Source organism: Amblyomma americanum, chromosome 8 (assembly GCF_052857255.1).
Source record: "Amblyomma americanum isolate KBUSLIRL-KWMA chromosome 8, ASM5285725v1, whole genome shotgun sequence".
Lineage (NCBI taxonomy): Eukaryota > Metazoa > Arthropoda > Arachnida > Ixodida > Ixodidae > Amblyomma > Amblyomma americanum.
The window spans coordinates 73881878-73904513 of NC_135504.1; the positions used below are offsets into that span (position 1 = coordinate 73881878).

The 22636-nt window shown below is 47.7% G+C and overlaps 1 protein-coding gene across 2 annotated transcripts in view; it reads left to right on the forward strand.

Annotated features, from left to right (window-relative positions):
- Hel89B (histone acetyltransferase 1) overlaps nt 1-22636 on the forward strand; it is a 211609-nt gene that overhangs the window by 43049 nt on the left and 145924 nt on the right. For both annotated transcript variants that reach the window (XM_077635155.1, XM_077635154.1), the window contains exons 4-6: nt 2854-3006; nt 5168-5388; nt 10605-10859. In XM_077635155.1, the coding sequence (XP_077491281.1) occupies nt 2854-3006; nt 5168-5388; nt 10605-10859 (629 nt within the window). The remainder of the gene's footprint in view (nt 1-2853; nt 3007-5167; nt 5389-10604; nt 10860-22636) is intronic.

A 22636-nucleotide genomic window follows, 5' to 3' on the forward strand; every position in this document is an offset into this window, starting at 1 on the left:
CTCAAATCATGCGGAAGGTTGTTGTTCCAGCTCGTATAAGTCCAGTCAGCAACTATCACCAATCAAATGACTGTAAACAAGCAAACCTGCGAACCAGCTTTAGAAACACAGCGACTAACTGATGAGAACCAGACATGCCTCCACTTGATTTTCTTGGCTTAGTGTGGTGATCATCCGGAGTGCATGCAACGCAGGGAACTTATGCAGAAATTGCAATTCAAATATAAAGTGTGGGATTAATGGTTAAAATTTGAAACAGTAAATTTCAATAATATTTTTATTTATAAATTGCCCCCCCGTGAGATGCCATACGAACAAAGGCAACTAAAAACAAGAGTGGGGATCGGCTCAGCTAGAAATTTAGTGATTTTTAACCCACCTGGAAATTGCTTAATGGCATTTATAGTTATTTCTAATCCTTTTTGCTGTTTCTCTCAAAACTCACTTTCTTGCCATTCCTTCTTACGAGCCAACAAGCCTAGATTTGTTCATGTAAAATATTTTTTAAATCATACCTTGTGCACTTATTTTCTGTACATGTCGCTATGCAGCGAACCGCAGGAAGTTAAATCATGCAATAAATTTTATCATTACTGACTTTTTTTTAAAAATATACCTGCATGAAAGCCATTCTTTTTGATCTTTTCAGTACTATGCAATGACAGTTCGCAGTACGATTGTTGGTTCACTGCACAGGTCAAGCTCAGGTCTTTATCTCTATAACTGGCTAAGGCAGTTTTCATTGTCGTGAAACCCATTAAAGTTGTGACTGCTGAAAATGCAATTGAAAATTGGTTTTTGGGGAAAGAAAATGGCGCAGTATCTGTCTCACATATTGGAGGGCTCTGGAATAATTTGTCCTGGCGATCTTTAAGCGCTGAAATTGCACAGTTTCGCCTCCACAGTTTCGAATGGGGGCTCCCAGCGGCTATAACCGCTGAGAGGTGGCGGGTTATATGACTGCTGGTGTCTGATTTATATGTGGCACATTTTTATAATAAAAACAAAGTAACATATTTTTTCATGTGCTGTAGCACCTTGATTAGATTAAAACAATGGTTTAAGACTGACTACTAATTTCTTGTTTTCATTTTCTATTAAATTTTGTTTTGTTTGGAAAAGTGGCCTCATACTATAAATCACACAGGGGCCTTGATGTCTTCTGTCAGTGATTTCATTTGATTTGAAAGGCTGCATTGTGGGTGGCCCATTGATCAAAGGCAGTATGTTAATGAGACATCTATCTGTAGTTTACAAAACATTGTGATGTGCAAGCCAGCATGAAGTATAAGTGCAATGCCAGGTAGCGAATGAAAAGTCATGGCAGCAGTACTATATCGTACTGGCCAACTGTCCTGAATTTTGACCAAACCTCGTGATTGTACGAACACAACCTTATTTTGCCCGAAAGTCGTGTCCGACTTTGTTTGGAGTTATTTTATTCTAAAAAAAAATTGCAGTCAGCCATAATTATACTAGAACTTGCTGGTTATCGGCTAAACCCAACGCACCTGCATTTACAGCCGTCAGAAAATTTCGACTTTTATTTAAACTCTTTTGTAATTGTATGATGAGCTGGCAGTCTTCGTACAGGAGTATTGCATGTTTCTGCCCTACATGTCTCAGTTTTTTTTAAACAAGCGAAGCGAAGATTTCGGGTTTTTTGAACAGCAGAACAGCATGTATCTGATGCTGATTTTGTCATGTGGGACTGACAATGTTGAATTTCCTCATGGTTTTGTGCATTTTTACTAGCTTTCACGAAGCGTTTCCGGGCTGTTCGCTGTTTTTCTTGTGGTTGTTGGGATGTGCGAGATGAAGTGAAAGGCAGGAAGAGAGGGTTAGACTCTGGAGGCATGGTGGCCATTGGACACCATCAGTGTTCTCATGTCAGATAAAAGGGGATGATGCAGTCTATTATCCATAACACTATGTGCACTGCTAAAGGCAAGCATAGTTGGAACCGCTTGCACTTTTAAAGCCAGGTGGCCATTTTCGAGCCCCGTTGATCTTGAGAATGACGAAATGCATGGGTCTGGTGCACAAGCTAGAATGGGGAGCGAAGACGGCAACACTTGCGGGCGACCTGCGTTGTTGCGTGAATCGTCCATGAAGGCATGAAAGTACGCTTGGAAACAGTCTTTCAGAAATTGCCCGCTGTCAGTTGCAGCAACAATCTGCAAATCTTTTGAGCGAATGTCCACTGTCACTGTCGTTTCAACCTCACTCAACATGAGGCCCGGGGGAAAAAGAAAAGGACAACAGAGAGAGCAGGGAAATAACTTCAGACTCCAAAACCTCTGTTGCTGAAGCGCCATCTCGTGTAAGAATGCCTTTAGAAAGCATGCTTTGTAAAATTTCTGAACTGAGCAAAATCTTGAGTAGCAAAGTAACTTTTAGACTTGACTAGTACTGTTGCACTTGAGTTGAGGGTAATAGCAAACGCTAGTTTTCATCCCTGGGCACTCTATTTGTTTGTTTGTTCATTTATTTATTTACCTCATGCACACAGCTCCAGGTTTGTATTACAATGTAGGAAGGATAATCGAGGTAACAGTGCATGCAAAAATGCGAGTGAATGACAAGAACAGCAGTGTCATTTAGCAATATAAAAACGAATGCAGTGCGTAGGCAAAATGCACCGACAACAGGGGAAGCAAAGCGGAAGTGAGACGATGGGAAATCCACAAACACTTAAGTTAAGCTGAGATAATTGTTCAGTGCTTGGGGGAAACTCTGCTGCGGTGACATAGCTCTCGTGGCAACTCTGCCCAGCCTGAGCTGATTCTCTCATGACTATGCAGTTTTCTTGTTGCAAGGATGGGCTGCTCAAGTTGTGCGTTGTGCGTGCAGTGGATGGCGGGTGTGTTGCCCCTGGGGCCAGTGCCAAGTCCCCGTACCACTGGATGCGCTTTGAGCACTTCGACATCGACCAGGTGCTCAAGCATGGAGGCCGGCTCCTTGCCTCGGACGGCTCCGAATTTGACCTCGATGATGACCTCCTCGGTGGGTGTGCTGGGCAAGGGAGGGACCAGTGTGTTGGGAGTTCACATGTGTTTGATGCTAATGAAGCTCACTTTGTGCTTTCAGCCAATAACTGCGAATGAAGGGCAAACTTATTCCAGTTTTCTACGTGTTTTCTTCTCAACGTGCGATACCCACAAGACGTTTTCAGGTTTAGTGCGGAAGTAACAACGGAACCTGTTCATGTATGCATAATGGCTGTTCCCTTTCATATTGGAGCTGCCTGTACCTTTGCAGTAAGTTATTAAATAGAATAAGAGAGCTTTGTGAGAAGCACTTTCCTCTCTGTTCTTTTGTAATCACACCGCATACTTTTTCCCGCTTCTTGCTGCATTTGTTGAAAACAGCTTCTGGGGCCGTATTCTGCAACGATCCATTTCCTTTCCATTCCATTTGGTCCCCTGTCGCTGGTCGCTGCTCCCATTACCGTATGACGGAGCTGACGTCACGCTGGTCTTGACAGAAGCATGATGCCACCTGCTTGCATAAATGCTTCCGAGCCCATGTCACACTGGCTGACAGACAGCTGCGAGTGACGGAGCTTGACAGCACGTTTGACGCACTTTGTTTAATATGGGCCACGAGTAGGAACCCAAAGAAGTCTAGGGAGGTTTTTAGAAAAGGAGGCCTTAGTGCTGTACACTCTGGGCAAAGATGGCGTCCAGAAGGTCCTGGTGCGCGCGTCTGCCAGCAATCTTTTTCCTCTATGCTGTCATGGTTATAGGGGCAGTGCAAAATAGTTAACATGACTGATGAGCTTCATCACTGCAAATTCACTCTTGGCAAAAAAAAAAACTAGGTGTAGTTTGTGCAGTGAATTGCTGTAGGGTGGTCTGTGTGGCTCAGCTAAACTGAATGCGGCGTCGTGAGGCTGGCTAACATCAGTTCCGTGACCAGACTGGCTCTCTGTGATCAGCCGTTTATTATTAGATGTTTGTTTTCTTACCTGTTGTTCCGCTCGTCACACTGACATCACGACCATATGAAATAAAAAATGAAATGGATCGGTGCAGAATATGGCTCCTGGTTGCCTTTCTGGAATGTATACTGGGCAGCTGCAACGATGAGTCGTGTAGTCACTTAGTGGGGAGCCCTGAGTTGGGAGTAGAGACAGTCAACTGTGGTGCTGGGAGTTCTTCCTGTGTAGCTGGGAGAAGGTAGTAGGGATTGAGCTTGAAATGAGTGGATATAGTTCATTACTCCCTCCCAGGATGTGGATCATTGTGGTGGTTGTAATGCTGACTTAGGCCTGCCTTGCCTATACAGGAGATAGTTCTTGCTGCAAAATGCTTCAGTGCCACCAAGTAACTGGGCTAAGCAACCAGTACCTCTATCAGATGAGCATATCGACAGCTGTTGATTCAGTGTTTTGTTGACTCAGCTGCTGATAGAGCGCTGCTAGACCTGCGCCAGAAAACACGGCTCAAGTTTAAAGGCTTCAGCAGTGCTGTGTCACCAATCCACGCATCTAATGGTGCCAGTGTCACATGACCAGACATATTGGTTCGATTGTCAGTTTATTTGAAAACTAGTTAAGTGCCACTGTGCACTTAGCTGTAGGGGCCGTCAAGGCAGTAACTCCATCAGGTCAGTGAAACAGCGGAGAACTGAGTTGAATTTTTTTTTAACCATTTAGTTGGTATTAGTGTGTGGTCATAGCACAGCAACTGCTGTGCAGCACTAGGCATCTGTTGGTGCATCTTAATGACCAGAAATAATACCCATCAGTGACCAGAGCATTAGAACGACATGTGATAGCACACTGCAGAATGACTGAAAATAACTGGCTAGCCGAGCAACACACTTGACTCAAGTCCATTTCCAGCAGAGTGTCCCGTTTCTCTTCGTTCTTTGCATCTCCGTGCCGTCTCATCCCACTGATTTCAGCGGCAACTTGCGAGGCCACAATATCACCTTCCACTGCTTGCTTTTGATACCTTCATGTGCAAAACGTGCAGCCCAGTCATATCTGTAGTCCGTGCAGTTTGTCTCTTCCTTGTTCTCGTCCGTCGCTGGTTAGCCCAGCAGCAGACTTTACTCGTGCCCAGAGTTTGTCACCTGGCAACCAGGCCCTGTAGGCTTCGAGAAAGGGCCTCGCTGGGTGTTAGCTTGTCGTGTGAAGGCCTCCTCTCTTGTGCAACAGGGGGTTCCCAGTCGAAAGAGCGGCTCCTGCGCCAGCGGAGGCTGCTCCACCGGCGCCTGGGCATGGAGATGGCAGAGCACATGGGCCTCGACACCTCGAATCTCTTCTGTGCTGAAGACCTTGCCTACAGCAGCAGCAGCAGCAGCACAGCAGGAGGAGGGGGAGCGTGGGTGCCTCCTGACAATGTCACGCCTCCAGTCAAGCAGGAGTGCGCTGCATTGGTGAGGTCACTTGGGTGTGCAAGGATGGGGAGCAGAACACTACAACCAGACTGGCATACCTGAATGAACGGTGGCTGATATTGGCAAGCTGGAGTTGGTGTGCTGCACTTTGGTGTAACACGATAATATGGGAGTGACTGTGCACCATTGGAACAGTCATGTGCACATTCCTGTTTGACAGGTAGCGTTATTAATGCGAAAGCATTAAATTGCTTGTGAGCACGAAAACCCAGCATCGTCCAAAAAGTAGTAGCATTGCAAAATGTCCGATTAGTCGAAACAATATGATGTCATCAGAGGCGGGAAAATGCGAAATATTATTAATAGTCAGTTCAAGTACTTATGACTGCACCAACTACAAAGGAACAGAATAGGATTAGAATGGAATTTGAATAGAATTGGAATAGAATTGCATTACTCACATGAAGTCCCTTAAGTGCCCCCCAGTTATTTTTGTTTTCTGGTTGAAGTATAAGGTTTATGGTGCTCTTTTATAATTCCTTATTGAATACGGGAATGACTTTGCTCTCGATGGATCAATTGACAAGGACACACAAAAAACTGGATGAGCTGGTTAACATAACTCTTGTAGATTCAACATTTCCATGAGAACCTCAAAACAAGGCAGACTAGTGCATTCCTCACAGCTATTAAAAACCTTCAAACGAAGAAGTGTAGCTACCGGTCAAGGCTTTTTAAAAAATGATCATTTCGAGGTTTGAAGCCCATAAAGATTTCTTGTTCATAGTGAAGGGGACAGGTGGCCACCGTAGCAATGATAAGATATTGCATAGTGAGCACTGCATTGAATTTATATGCTGTCATTCGGATTAGTAATCGCTCATGGAGAATGCATGTTGTCAGATTCCCATCCTTGTCGACTATGCTGAGGTCATTCCCAGCAGCGCAATGACTGTCTCGACGAGAGCGTTTGATGTTTGAGGGAAGAACCTCTGGAGGCGGGGGGGGGGGGGGGGCATGGCTGAATGGTCGAACAGTTCGGAAATCAAAATGTCTTTTATCTTATTTAAAGTGAGCTCTAAAAGACGGCAGATTTCTCTCCGTGTCTGATACTGCCTACATGGGACAATCAATATAAGCTTTCATTTGAGTCAGAGCAACGCTTTAGCTCGTGCCATGAATCATTCTATAAACCGGCAAGCAGTATGCACTATTACGCTGCAGTGCCACCCCGGTCCTGCTGTCTATACAGTCGACGACCGAAAATTTGGACCCCTGATTTTTCGGACTTGCTTGGTTATTCAAACGTTTTTGCGGCACTGCGATATGGCCCACGGAGTGAGTTGATATATAAGAGCACCTGAAACTTCAGACGCATTGCAGCTGACTGCTCAGTTTTTCAGACTTTGTTCGCACTTGCTACCAATGCTGAAGCCGTCATATAATGTGTACTGTGGAAACTTGTTAATTCGAACTTCACGGGAGATCGAAAAATTGATCATACAAAATGCAATTGAAGCTAGAAATGAGCGTCTTAAATGATGGGGCTGATATTCTGGACAAGTCAGCTCACTGTGCTTGCGTGGTCCCTAATTCGTTCCATTCTTAGACGACGTACTCCTCACAGACTTGAACAGTAGGCATAGTTCGTGGAACTCATCTATGCTGAGTTTTTCATCCTGAATACGGGAAGAGGTAGCAGTGAAGCGCGTGGGAGGCGTACTGCTTCATGGAGACGGTTAGTGCGATAGAAAACAGTGGGGCGGCATTTCAAAGCGAGTTTAGCGTGCCCACAGCAAGACTCACCACAGCTCTCACTTTTAAACACATTTTGATGACAGTCAAGACGCTGCTCATTATGCACAAGCCACCAAAGATGGCATATTGCCGGTTCGGAAGCCGATTTTGTCTTCAGCCACAAGGCCTAATTACCGTATTTACACGATTGTAAGTCGACTCGAATGTAAGTCGACCTCCCAAATCACATGTCCGGAAAAAAAAAAAAGCACTGGTGGACTCGCTCAAAAACGAAAATTTATTGCATAGATGGGCAATTCATCCTCATTTGAGTCATCTTCAGTGGTACTGCTGTCGTCGTCGTCGCCGCTGCGATCCCACAGCACATCGTCCCCCATGAAAAGCCCGCACTTCCTAAATGACCGCATCACGACATCACATGGTACGGCCGCCCAAGCGGAAAACCACCCACCCTCACACAGCCTCCAGGGAGGCTCTGTTCACGCGCCCCGTTGGCGTAAGTTCCTGCCCATCCGCCGCTAGCCACTCGTTATACTCACGCCGGAGCAAGTCCATGAATAGCTTGTTAATGCCAACATCTGGCGGCAGCAGCTGCCCGTCAGACCGCTGGGAATCGCCAGCATATTTGTATGTTCTTTCGTAGCTCAGTGTTCACTTTCGCAGTAAGGTGACCGCGAAATGAGTCCAGCACAAGGAGGTACGGATTGCGGTCTTTGAGGGATGCCCCTGGCCTCAAAAGCCACACCCGATGGTACCAGTCAGTAACAAAGTCGTCCATCATAAACCCTTTTTTATTCACTCGCACAATCGCACCTTTCAGGAACATTTCCAATATCATAGTTTTTCTTTTGAAGACGATGTACGGTCGTAGCTTCGTGCCATCTGCCAAGCATGATAGCATGACAGTGAACCGAAGTTTCTCGTTTCCTGTCGTGAGAAGCTTAACCTCGCGAGCTCCCCTCGCGCTCCCTGTTGTGTGGCTCGTCATGTCGAAGTAGACAGGAATCTGGTTCGCATTGCCGATTTAGCCGAGCAGGTATCGCCGCGAGTCACGGAGCTTGAGGTAGTGCCTATGGAAGGCGAGGACTTTCTCCTCGTAAGCAGCAGGTAGCTTCTGGCATACACTAGTATGCCGACGAAGAGAGAAGTCAGCCCTCTTCATAAATTTCGAAGCCCAAGCCCTGCTGGCTTTGAAGTCTGTTCGGGGTATTCCAGCTCCAGTGAAGACCCGGGCTTGTTGCGTGATCATTTCGCATGTCACTGGAAGGGACCGATCGTGTATTTCGGTGACATACGCTGCAAGCTTGACCTCCAGCTCCAGAAAATGTCCCGACTTCGGCCCGTGGAAACTTCTTCGCTTGGAGTCGCTGTCGAAAATTCTGTCTTGCTGCTTCCGCCACTCCTGCACCAACTGTTCAGAAACGTTGGAACTTGTGGCCCGCCGCGCAGTTGTTGGTTTCTTCAACGTAAATGATGGCCTCCCTCTTGAACGCTGCAGTGAATGAGCGCCGAATGCTTTTCGAACCTGGAGAGCTCATGGCGAAGCACGCGGCCGGCAGTCGAGTCAAATGTACCAACTGCAATCGCCACCAAAGAGTGATCGGTGTCAGGGTGTCGGCTCTTCCAGCAAACATTGGCATTCCCCAGAAGCGCCGCCATTAAACGTATAATCATCTAGCCGCCGTATTACGCAACCAACTGAAATAGCGGCTCTTCCATCAGCGAGTGACACTCCCGGGCACTGGAGCAGACTCTGCGATTGGAACAGCGGCCCTTCCTTAACTATCGATACTCCCGCGAGTGAAATGAAATGAAATTGGTTTTCGGGGAAAGGAAATGGCGCAGTGTCTGTCTCAAATCTCGGCGGAAACCCAGTGGTAAGGGAAGGGATAAAGGAGGGAGTGAAAGAAGAAAGGAAGAAAGAGGTGGCGTAGTAGAGGGCTCCCGAATAATTTCTACCACCTGGGGATCTTTAACGTGCTGTACTGACATCACACAGCGCACGGGCGCCATTTCGTTTCGCCTTCATCGAAACGCTGCCACCGCAGCCGGGTTCGAACCTGGGTATCCTGATCAGTAGCCGAGCACCCTAATCACTGAACCACCGCGGCGGGTAACTGTGTATGCAGTAAAAGTAAAAAATGAAAAATCCTTGCCAAAAAGCCCGCGGAATACCTGGATGTTACGCTTGGAGCCGTAGAGCAAACAAAAACTTGTAACCTCACAGTAGCGTCTCAGGTAGATCGTTCTTTTGCTTTTATTGGCAGTGCAAGGTTTCGTTTCGATTGTAAGTCGACCCCCCTCCACTTCGGAATTTTAAATTTCAAACAGAAGGGTGGACTTCCAATCGTGTAAATATGGTATGAAGACCAACGCCGATGGAGCGCTTGCATCAGCTGTTTGTCGGTTCTTATCATTTCACCATCATTGCCTTCTCATTCTGGGCCCTTCATACTGCGGGAGTAGCGCAGTTCACGCAGCGGCGGGTTCACTTTCATGTCTGACTTTGTCCAAAATTACATGTTCATCGGTGGCATGCCGGATGCAGTGCAGCCATCGTACGCCGAGCTTGTTTAAGTGGTTGGTGTTCTGCTGTCTGTGTACTCATAATGTGGTGAGTTTTAGTCATGAGGAGCTTCAGAATGTACACAGAACTACTGACCCCTTCCTCATTATATTGGGAATAAGTTAGTGTTTTTTTTCAGAGAAATCTGATTTTTTGGACGTCTTGATGGTTCCTAGAGCGGTTGAAAAATCGGTCGTCGTCTGTATATCGTATTGCGTGCAATTTGGGGCAGTGCAAGGCTGGGAGAGTTCTTTTGTTCAGGGCAGTGATGGCCAGGCACAGAGGGAACATGCAGTCAGAAGCAGCGAAAGCATCTGCTGACACGTTATCATTACGAGCGCAGGCTTTTTATTTTTAATGTGCCATGCATATCTTGTGTAGCCATGCTGGTAGTTTGACTGAGGACGATGCAGTGCTTAAATAGCATTGCCTAATCACGGCAATCAGTCTGTGTGTCAAGCATTTTAAATCCAAGACGTCGCTTTCCACAATAACGAAGAGTAAAATGAAAAATAGAACTTTTGGGCTTCTCTGAAATATTGGTTGTTGACTTGTAGTGTCGGCAGGAAAAGTAAATGGACCACAGATGCACATGAAAAATTTTTTCTTGAGTGAGACCTGACACACCAGTTATTGTTTTTTCGTCTGTAGGTGTTGCACATTCTGACTAGTGTGAATGCTGTCCTCCAACCGAACTCTTAAAGTTGTTTTTGTGGTCCGTTCAGTTTTCCAGCTGATATTGTATGTTCCTGCCTGTATGTGAGCATTGATGCCTAGCAGTCAGGCTGTCGTGTGACCGGGGCAGTCGGAGACGTCGATACAGCATTTTTTTTTCTACATTTTCAGCTGTAAATGAGCACCTGCCTGATTGCGTCTCTTTCCTTGCTCACACCCGGTGGCTCTTCCACCTGGCCTGCCTTCTTTCGCTCAGGGTTGCCAGGTGGGCACTTGCATTCCACCGAGCCCACTCGTATCGTCGTTACCCCACTCGATGCCTGTCACCACGGCAGCCGCGACAGTCTGCAGCGCCACGCCGCCTGCTCCGGGCCTCTTTCGTGGCCTCAAGCGCAGGGCCAGTCTTGCCAGGGATGGACCGGGCTCGTCCAAGAGGCCTTGTGGCGTCCTCGTCAAGGATGAACCGCCTCATGACTGTGCTGATGGAGCCACAGAGGACCTGTGGGAGGAGGCAAGGCAGCACTTGGCAGATTGTTGGCATTTTGAGGCCCTGTTAATTCATCATTTATTGGTTTAATAATGCAATAGCATTTAGGTTGTCATCTCTCAAAAAATTTCTGGCTTCTTTGTTATGAAATTCTCTGATTGGTCGAGAGAGGTCACGTGACGTAACGTCAATGTAGCGTCAATATCGTGACATAACGTCAATATAACGAATTCCAACCAGAGTTCTGGCAGGAAAATCACAAAAACATCACTCTCTCATTGTGAACACCATAGCAGACAGCCTAAATGCTATCACAGTTTCTTCTTTAAGAATCTCCCTAAGGCCCAAAGTTTTTTGGGGCTGCAATCCCATTTTCAGGATTTGAACACAGGTGCAGAAAGGTATATAGACTGAACATACAAGGCGTACCAAGTGAAAAAAATTTGCTCCAACGAACTCTGTATTTTTTTAAGCTGCGAAGCAAATCGAAAATTTGTGGAACCGGAGATGCCAGTGTTGCACTTTGTGTTGCAAGAGATCATGCATAGTGTTTAATTTTACATCGTTTTGAGTGCATGTACCGTTATTATGGAATTGCAAGAAGTGCGCTGATTATACTGCTCTTTTTTTTTTTAAACGCAGAACCATTACTAGTCCCATTGCAAGAAATGTCGGCGGCGTGTGTTAGTGGGTGTACTCTCAGGTAGTGCAGAAAATCCGTGATGGCAAGAAAGAAAAGGGCAGTGGGCGCATGACGCAGACAGCACGCAGTGGACCGCCTACATATTCAGACAATCATATAAATGTTTGTTAGCCTAATACTATACTTTCCACCAGCCAGCCTCAATGTGGTGCCAGTTTTCCCGTCTATGTTCGCACAATATTTTGAGCAACCATTTGTCGTACAGCATTCCGGGTGGTGTCATATGATTTCTTGTTACGTATAACTTGCATGTGCCTTTTACATATAGGTTGCATGTGCTAGTCAAGTTGGAGGCTAGCTTGCCACAGAGATTGCAACTGTTGACATATGCACCTTTGACTGTACGCCTTCCTAGACTTTTTACCTCTTCCAGTAAGGGGGGGGGACGCGGCCCTTGAAAACCGAAAAATCGCGAAAAAGTCGATTTTTGGAAAAGTGACTATTCTGACAGTTTGTGTCATAAACTACCTGTTCTGCAAATATCAGCGCCTAATTCATCGCGAAAGTACTTCAAATTAAATATCGAACAAGCTGCGGCAGCCGCTGAGCTGCGAGAAAGCGCCAAAAATACCCCAACTTCGAGCGCATGCCGTTTCTCAGCCAGCAAACCGAGCGCCGCCATCTTGTTCTTGTTTTGTTTGTGAATTCTTGCTCTTTTTTTTGCCTCCTCTGATGACCGCGGCGGCAGCATGGTGGAAGTGTGGCTCGCTTGTGATTGGGGCCCTCAAAGCGCCTTTCAAGCTTCCCGCGTTTGAAATGCGAGGCTGCGATTGGGCGAAGGGCGCACTCCTCGAGAACGCGGGGGATCGCGCGGCTGCTATTGGCTACTGCATGCGCTGACGAGGCGATCCCCTTTCGGCGGTGGCCGGCGCATCGTCTGCACTGGCCGCCATGGCTCTTTCCTTTTCTCGTTGTTGGCGGTCTTTGTGGTTTGTGCGCTCTCTTCACGTTTCGCCAGGTTTGTGTTCGCTGTTGTCACCGTCTTTACGATATCTCGCCGTGCTGTCCGAGCTGTTTTCTGCAGACTGTTGCGCTGTCAGTCACGATGCGTTTAACAAAGCGAAAGACGCTACACGCGTTCGGTGCGTGAAAGCGTGCTATGAAGTTGGTTCGTGCGGCGAAGCATGCCACCAACAGCCACTTTGTCGATGCTTCCAGCCGCGTGGCTTTTGCTACATCGCTACCAGACAGTGATTGCGTCGCCGCTTTCAGCGACATACCAGCAGCTTCTTCGGTACAAGAAAGCGTTGCTTCGGGCTCGCCTTGTGTACCGAACTCTTCAACCTCGGCGATTGCGGCCTCCAGCTCCAGTCTGGAATCTACCCCGAAGCGTGACAACGTATCGCGTGCCGTTCACTTGGAAACACATTTCCTGATGCGCGAGGAGATCGAGGTGGCGGATGCACAACGTGCTGTTGTTCAAGAAAGACTTGGCGCCATGCCAGCGACACAACGGAAGTTTGAAGCGATGACGCCCGATCCCAGATCTGCCACCACTACAAGTGAAGGTGCGAAATTTTGCCTTGTGCAAATGGATACCCTAAGCGACCTGCTCTCTTGCACCCAGGTTGACCGTTCAAGAAGGCACCCAGCTTGGACTGGCAAGAAAGCTTGAACTGATGTGCCCACATTGTGGGATGGTTGCAAGCTCTTGGAACTCCCAACGCCAGAATGAAGCAATGGCCTTTGAAGTGAACATACGAGCCGTTATGGCAATGAAGCAGATTGGCAAGGGCCAGACAGCTCTCAACGACTTCTGGGCAACGATGAATGTATCTCACAGAGGGTTTCACCATAGCACATTCCAGAAGCACCTGAAGAAGACATTCAGGGACAGAGAGATCCAGTGCATGGACAAGTTCTATGTCGAATCAGCTGCTGCAGTGAAGGAGGTCTACAAGGAGATGGACCCAAGCTTTTGCAGAGACACCACTGCAGCATACGATGGAACTTGGCATAAGCGTGGCCACACATCCCACATTGGAGTTGGGGCGGTGATTGAGTACCACACAGGCCTCATCATGGATGCTGTGGTTCTGTCTAACCAGTGCCTTGGTTGTCAAGTAGGACCAAAACCTGGAGATGCAGATTACTCAGGCTGGCATGAGCGTCATGTTTTCCAGAAAAAAACACTGATGCTAAACCCGGGAGGATGGAAGTAGGAGCAGCTTCGATTCTTTTCAACTGTTCAGTCTCAAAGCACAACCTGCGTTACACAACGCTCGTTTCTGATGGAGACAGCGCCACCTTCTCAGCCTTTGTGGAAGGGAACGTCTACGGACTAGTCCCCATTGTTAAAGAAGAGTGCCTCAACCACATCCAAAAGATGATGGGCACGGCACTGCAAAACCTTGTGCAAAAAAGTGAAAAGTCACTGGGAGGGAAGGGCAGGCTGACAAAGGCTCTCATAGATAAACTGACAGACTATTATGGCTGGGCCCTGAGAAACAACTCCAACGATGTGGCTGCAATGCAGCGTGCAGTGATGGCATCGTACTACCATGTCGCATCAACTGAAGAGGAGCCTCGCCATGACTTCTGCCCAGAGGGTGCCAACTCGTGGTGCCGTCATAAGGTTGCCGAGGGTGTACCAAAGCACAAGTGCAGCCTTCCAGGCTACGTCGCTGAGGCTATGCTGCCTGTTTACCAGCGCCTCTCGCAGGCTTCTCTTCTGCAACGCTGCCTGGGTGCAGAGACGCAAAATGCGTCCGAGTCTTTCCACTCTGTCCTATCGTCCCTGATGCCAAAGGAGCAGCATGCGTCTTTGATTGCTGTGCAGACAGAACTGCATGAAGCAGTGCTGAGATATAATGCTGGTTGTCAAAGGGCCACCAAAGAAACCTCTGTGTCAGTGGGGCTCACACCTGGCCACCTAGCCATCCAACGAGCTGCAGAAAAAGATGCCCTGCGCATGGACAAGGCCGAGGGCCATGTTTAGAATGTGACTTTTTTCCTGGTGTGGCTGCTCATTCTGACTGCATTTCGGGAACCACTTATCGAATTTCCATGGGTTTCTTTTCTTTTGGTACCTGAATAAATTTCTGAGGGCAAGGCAAGCCCACTTTTTCAAGTTATTGTATCTGAAATTTGTCATAAGCAATTAAAATTTACCTGATGAAGGTCTAATTGGCAACACTAAATTCAGTGCTGTGCTAAACTTTTCCAGCAAGAAAATTTAGAAAAAGGGCTCTGTGTTGCCCTGGGGCACCTATCCAGGAATGACCACAATGAATTTCACTGTGCCAACACTATTTTCAAATTCTCCAGGCCTGGAATAAGCGACCTATGTGAACCACATTGATATACTCCTGTAACTTGAGAACCAATGCCCACAGCTCCGTGAAACTTGGTAGTTATTCAAATGGTTATGCTGTGAGCCTACCCTGAAAATTTCATTCAGATATATCAAGAAACAAAAAAGTTGGTGTTCAAGGGTAGCCTCCCCCCTTAAGGTGTGGTTGATGTGTTGGCCAAGATTTGACAGTTTCTGCAGCATTTCCTTTCCTCAAAAACCAATATTCATATGAAAATTATGATGAAACTGTTTGTGGTGCCCCAGTTGATATCGTACGCTTTCTGGTTGCATGTAGCTAAGGGTTGGACTTTTCGGTTTTTATTTTTTGAAAATTCGATGGACTTTTTTAGCTTTTTATTTCAGGACGCTACATTTTTTTTTCCAAATATTTTCAATGAATGAAATACTGACTTTTTTAACTGACTCGATTTAAGAATTCCTTGTGGTCAAAAATCGTTTAAAGTCTGTCCCAGCATTTTTGTCGTCCTGAGCAATTTATTTACCAGTAATTAACATGAAAATGGTAATACAATAGAATCTCATGATGATAAAGCACAAACTGACATGAAAGGAACGCCAACAATTGCAAAGAGTGACTGCAGCAGACTCAACGCGTTGCACTCTAGTGCCGCTGGCGCATCTCGTTTGCTTTCGCTTTTGGAATGCCATACCACCTGGCACTAACACAGTTCATGCTCAGAAGCAGTGAAAAATAATTCTAGGGCACGGCAAAAACGAAACTGCACGAGCAGTGCGTGCCCATCGCTGCTGCGCAGTACATTGCTCGCGTGATTCCAGCGCCGATAGCTCTCGCGTGTTGGGACTCTGGAGCGAGGATGGCGGAGAGTGCCTGTGACACAAAGCGAAGAGCAACAATGGAGCAACAGTGGCGGGCAGATAGAGTGAGGGAACATGCGGGAAGAAGCATGTGCCTCCGCGGCCGGTCTGTGGCGGCGGTGCGACCGCACGCGCTCTCCTCTAGCTCGATCGGTGCCCCGCCTCTCCCACTCTCCCCATCCCACTTGTAGCCGTGTCGTGGTGTCGTGGCGGACGGTGCAGCAGCTACTGTGGCAGTCACGCTATCAGCGCAATCGCAGAACGTTTCTCCGGGTTTATGGCCTCGGGTAATAGGGTTATTTGTAAACATTTTCAAGGTGATTTCTTAATTTGGTTTCCGTTCTGCATTGTCCTTTCGGGTCTTCTTGCAAAAACTGCATGTAAAAAGAACTTGGATGTAACAAAAAATCCTGGACTTTTTTAATTTCGTTATATCCAGGTTTAACTGTACCATCGTCGCATCATGACCCTGGCTTCCCTACTTAGTTGATGTTCAACTTTAAGTGAGTGTAACTTGTATTCAGCAGCCAGCTAGCTTTGCCTTGCAATGCAAAAACACTGACCTTTTTTGGCTAAAGCCAGATTTCGAAAAGTGAATTCAGCATACTTCGATCTTTTTTTATCTGTTTAAGCCAATAAGTCCAACCACTACATATAGCTTATGTCCAACCCCTACATATGAGGATGGGCGCTAGCTCGCGACAGGTATTCGAACCAAGTGTCGAGTGTTTCAGTTGGACCTTCGTGGATTCAGCGCTTGTAGAGTCGGCGTTCGGAGGTGCTTTTTGTTGTCATTTCTCAGTGCGCAAGCTTCGTTGAGGTCGAACGCTCGTGATGGCGCACTAATGTTTTCGCCTTCATGGTGGGTGAACAGTGCAACAAAGGCAGGACAAAGGCAAGACAAGCGCTGACTAGCAATTGAGTTTATTGAAGAATGAAAAGTGGTAATATATAGTGAACGTGAACAATAAATTATATAAAAAAAAAAACGACAAAAGGGGGTAAACAACCTATCTCATGTGCAAGTCCAGATATTGAATTTCCTTGTCACTTAATGTCACAGAAGGATTGGTGATGCACTTTGCTGCCAGATTATGAATGTGTCACGGATCTCCCCGGAGAACACTCGGACCGAAAGAATGGACTAGGCGACGGGTGTACCCACACAAACGCACATTTAATACACCCTACGTGGCACACACACTAGAACACAAAACTAACAAAACTAACACAAAGCACAAAGACTATAAATACACACGACCCGGGCACACTGCTACTAGCGTCTACTACTAGTGTTCTACTATTAGCGGTTGGCGTTCGTGCTCACGGTTGATTCGGTGTAGCTGCGGCGTTGTATGGATCCAGTAGGCGACGTCGCTGGCTGCGTTCGACGTGCTTGGGCTGGCGTTGCTGGCGGCGTTCGACGTGCTTGGGCTGGCGTCGCTGGCTGCGTCGTACAAGCTCCAGGTCCAAGCGCCCTTGGAGGGGATGCCGGTGTTGTTGGCGTTGGGAGCACCACCCGGATGGGTGGCAACAGCGCTGGAGACACCCCTGGCCGTAGCAGGTGGTAGCGTCCTCTGTTGACTCCCAGGAACGGGCTCAGGCACGGCAGGAAGACCACGATGCGTTGCCGTAGAACGCGAGCTCACTGGAGCAGTAGCCGGCGTCGCTCTCTTCCAGTCGATGTGTCCCTGACCCCCTGGAGCCTCCCCTTCTCTGCTGTTCCCCCCGTGCCTCGCTCTCACTCGCCCTTTTATTGCCTCGGTGTTAGTCCACTAGAATGCTTCTCCACCAATCATCTCTCTCCACCTCAACGAATGCTTCTTCTTCCTCTTCTTTATTCTTCGAATTAAATTCTTCACACCTTTTTCCTTTAAAATTTAATTTAGGCTCCTTAATATATGTGACAAGGGCCCCCTCTCTCAAGAGTTTTTCCATGAAAAACTGCTCACGTCACCCTCATCTCCAAGCCATGCAGCCAACCGGCTATCTTCTGAGCGATTCAGAACCCAGCACACACCACACCGCAGAGGTACAGCACACACCAAATGCACACCACTAACACAGCACACCAAATTGCGTTTCCAGAATACTAACACACCACTGTCGCTGTCCGCACAGAGTCCTTAATAAACATGTTTGTGTCCACAACACACTCCCTTGTATAATCACATAGCACCAACAACAGCAACAACAACAACAAGATAAATCCCAGAGATACATTAACACAACAACAACCAGATACATGCCACAGATACCTAGAGCTGTTCAGTTGGCTCTACTCATGAAGTCCGCTCCAACGCTCCAACATTCCTTTTCAACGGTGGAGTAGTTGCGTTCACTAGCCGATAATCTCTTGCTTGCAAAAAATACCGGATGTAGCATGCGATTCTCTTCTTGCAAGAGTACGGCTCCTAAAGCTCGGTCTGATGCATCAGTGCGAAGCACAAACTCTTTATCCATATTCGGAGCAAGCAGAACGGGCGGTTTTGCCATACACCCTTTTAACATCACAAATGCATTTTCATGTTCAGCAGTCCAAGTCAGCTTATTGCATGCCCCCTTCTTAGTGAGTTCGACAAGCGGGTCGGCTATGTGGGCATAATAGGGAATAAAGTCCCTGTGGTATCCTGTTAGACCCAGGAACGACTGTACCTCCTTGTTCGTCGGTGTCTGGGCCTGCTGTATTTTGTCCAAGATGTCGTCTTTCGTCGCGATGCGGCCCATCCCCAGCTTGTGACCGAGAAAAGAAATGGCTTCAAAGCCCACCTCACATTTCGCCGGTTTTATGGTCAACCTGGCGAGCTGAATTCTATCAAATAGTTTTTCCAATGTAATTACATGCTCTTCCCACGTATCTGTTGCCACCAGGATGTCATCAATATAGTGTTCTACATTTTGGAGCCCATCCAAAACCTTCCTCATCAGCTTCATGAATATTGCAGACGCTGTCTTCAAACCAAAAGGCATGAATTTAAACTGGAATAAACCCGCCGAGCACGAAAAGGCAGTCTTCTCTTTAGAAGAATCTTCCATTGGTATTTGGCAATACCCTTTAGCTAAGTCGAATTTAGAAAAAAATCTTTTGTGAGCCACCTTAGCGAACACCACGTCCGCTCTTGGTATGGGTTCTGCATCGGGTACTATGATGTCATTTAGCCGACGAAAATCTACACACAGTCGGTTAGTACCACCGGGTTTTTTGACAACCACGAGAGGCGCATTGTATGCTGACCACGACCTCTCAATCACACCAAGCTCCAACGTATCCCGCACCTCCTTTTCTATTGATTCTTGAACCGCTAAAGGTAGTGGGTATTGCTTCACGCTGATTGGTCTATCTGTAGAGAGATCTAGTCTGCAACATATGACATCCGTTTTGCCCGGCACATCTGAAAACACATCCTCTTTGCTTTGGCGTAGGGCCTTTATCTGTGAACTTCGGTCTTCATTCAAATTGGTGTTAACTAACACCTTATCCCAACCTACTGTTTTTTTCCCACTGCATGTGGGCATCTCGACAACATCATCTGTCTCCTCGGCTACTACCGAGCATGCCACCTTGGGGGCGCACTGAACGGGAACTCTTTCTTCGTACTTTTTCACATGTTTGCATGGAACACCTTCTTGGCGTTATTTATCAGTAACTCATAATCCATGTCATTTTTCTTCTGTGTCACAAGGTAAGGGCCCTTCCACTGCATCAGTAACTTATTAGATTCGTGGGTAGCAAGATGAGAACCTTGTCGCCCGGATTCAAATTCCTGTGAGTGGCTTTCTTGTCATAGTAGCCCTTATAGCGTTCGCGCGCCCTTTCCAGGCCTTGATGGGCAAGCCTACATGTTTCTTCCAACTTGTCCCGCAACTCAAGAACGTATGTGTAAGTTAGTTGTCTTGAGATCTGATGCAATCTCCTTATTAGCCCACAGCTCCTTGAGTATTGTAAGTGGACTTCTAACGGTTCTCCTATACAACATCTCAAAGGGCGAGAAACCAAGACTCGTTTGTGGTACTTCGTGGTAAGCGAACAAAAGAGCTGGGAGATATCTATCCCGGTCAGTAGGTCTCTCCTGGCACATTTTCTTGATCATATTTTTGAGAGTGCTGTTGAACCGCTCTACAAGCCCATTACACATGGGATGGTAAGGCGTCGTCAGTAACTGTCTTACTGACAAAAGGCGGTTAACCTCCTTCATTAGCTCCGATGTGAAGTTCGAGCCCCGGTCACTCATAATTTCCCTCGGGAACCCATAACGCGAAAACATTTCCACAAGACCCTCCGCCACTTGGATACTGTCAGTAGTTCTCAGTGGAATAGCGTCAGGATAACGAGTGGCCACGTCAACTAGAGTAAGAACATATCTATTGCCGTTGGTGGATACTGGAGAGATTGGCCCCACAATGTCAATTGCAACTTGCTGAAACGGTAGGTCGATGGCTGGCATCTTGCCCAGAGGTACGCGACAAACTCTTCCCTTCGGAACTGTGCGTTGGCACACGTCACATGAGCGAGCAAAGCGCTTAACGTCACTCTGAACACCCGGCCAAAAGAACTCCTCAGTGGTCCTAGACACCGTTTTTTGAACACCCTGGTGTCCGGCCATAATGGCGTCATGTCCTAAGCGTAGCACTGTCTCTCGCATATCTCTCGGCATCACCAGCTGTTGGACCCGCCTTCGTGAACTAAATGTGCATTCCCTGTGCAAAATACCATTTTCCAATTGAAACTCGAATGACGTCCGACTCTTCTTTCTTTTCACCTTTTCCCCGACTCTTTCGAAGCAGGTCTTCAGGCTCGGGTCTTCTTTTTGCCTAATTGCAATTTCGCCCGGTGTCACGCTCAAGTACATTGCAACAGGAGTGGAGAGCGGACGCTGCGTTGCTCAGGCTGTCGCTCGAGCTCTTGTCTCCACTGCCGACGAAAAACTGACTACCCGTCTGAGCTGTCACGGGCCTTTCCTCCTTTGGGTGTTCTTCAACGCCGAGCATCCTCCACTCGGTATCGGGGTCTTCGACACTTCTTGCACCCGTAATGTTTCCCAAGATGAGATCGTAAATGGGTTGGTCTACGCATTTTGCCACTACCTTCCCAGTGTAATATGGCGTGGACACTAGAATCCTGGCTTCAGGAAGGTACCTTACTGTGCTGTCTACAAGAGTGACGACCGACGCTTCCCCTGTAAGATCCTCGTCCTTCACCAGGCTTCTACGAACCCAGACTGTGTTGGCTCCGCTGTCTCTAAGCACCAATATAGGCCGGTCCCCTATTTGCCCAACCACCACTGGCATTGCTGCTTTCGACTTGGGTGTTCCACTCACTGCCTCATTTTCCAGCGGCGTTTGCTCTCCTTTCAGCTGTGGAACTTCGGGTGACGTGACAAGTTCTACCCTAGAGTCGACAACGCATGCAGCTCGGTCCTGCGTTCTGTATCGGCACTCATCCAGAGTATGACCCCTCCTCTTACAACCTTGACACACAACCTGTGTTTTTTGGGCAGCACTACTAGTCCGACAGTCAGCTGCACGGTGTCCCACCTTGCCGCAGAGAAAACACCTTACTGGCGCCTTAGACGCACTGCCATAAGCTCTTGGTTTTGCCGCATCTGTCTCTAGGACCTTTTGGGTTTCCTCCTTTGCCTTACTCAAATTTCTTAGCCCTTGAGCCTCGAGGAATTGGTCTGCAGTGTCGGCGAACTCTTCTAATGAACACAACTTTCAGGAATAGCGCTAGCATTGAGCTGCAGCAAGCTAAAAATTGCTCTGTGACCAGCTTGTCACGCACCCCTTCAAAACTCTTTTCTGTGTTTGACATATCAAGCCACCTATCAAAAATAGTTTGTCAGCCTGCAGGAAAACTGCTTCGCGGTTTCCGAATCCTCAGGTTTCGCGGTGCGAAATCTCTCACGAAAACCCTCTGCCGTAAGCCTGAATCTTTGGAGGAGTGCTTTTTTTACTTTCTCGTAGTCCATGGAATCAGCAGCAGGCATCCTTCCAAACACATTCAGCGCCTCTCCGACTAAACACATGCTTAATGCCGTGGCCCATTCACTGCGCTCCCAGCCTTGCCCCAAAGCTATCCGCTCGAATCGTTGCAGATATGCATCCAAATCATCTCTCTTGTCATCAAAAGGAGCCATCAGCTTCCTTGGGCAAACTCTGGCCGGTTTAGGAGATTCTGTACCCGCTAAGGAACGCTGATCGTTATCCGTGATCTCCTCATATCCTCCCTCGACATGCGCCTGTTTCCACAAAATAAACTCCTTCTCCCGTTCTATCCTTCTTTTCTCCTGTTCTTCTGCCTCGTGGGCTCTTCTAGCTTCTCGCTCTTCTGCCTCGCGAGCCCTTTTCGCCTCCCGTTCTTCTGCTTCACGAGCGTCTGCGCGTGCTTGCGCCCTTTCCTCTCTCTGCCTATCTGCCTCCTCTCTCTGCCTCTTTCCCTCGTCGTCATATAGACGCAACGCCTATTCTTTGCTTAACCCCAGCTTGAGCGCCAGCTCTAACGTTTTTGCCAAATCCATACTTTCTGCCGTCGAGAGATCGGAAAAATCCGAGACAAAGCAAAAAAGAAAAAGGAAATGTATCCTGGCACAGGCTCACCACTTATCTTTGTCACGGATCTCCCCGGAGAACACTCGGACCGAAAGAATGTACTAGGCGACGGGTGTACCCACACAAACGCACATTTAATACACCCTACGTGGCACACACACTAGAACACAAAACTAACAAAACTAACACAAAGCACAAAGACTATAAATGCACACGACCCGGGTCTACTACCAGCGTCTACTACTAGTGTTCTACTATTAGCGGTCGGCGTTCGTGCTCACGGTTGGTTCGGTGTAGCTGCGGCGTTGTATGGATCCAGTAGGCGACGTCGCTGGCTGCGTTCGACGTGCTTGGGCTGGCGTCGCTGGCGGCGTCGCTGGCTGCGTCGTACAAGCTCCAGGTCCAAGCGCCCGTGGA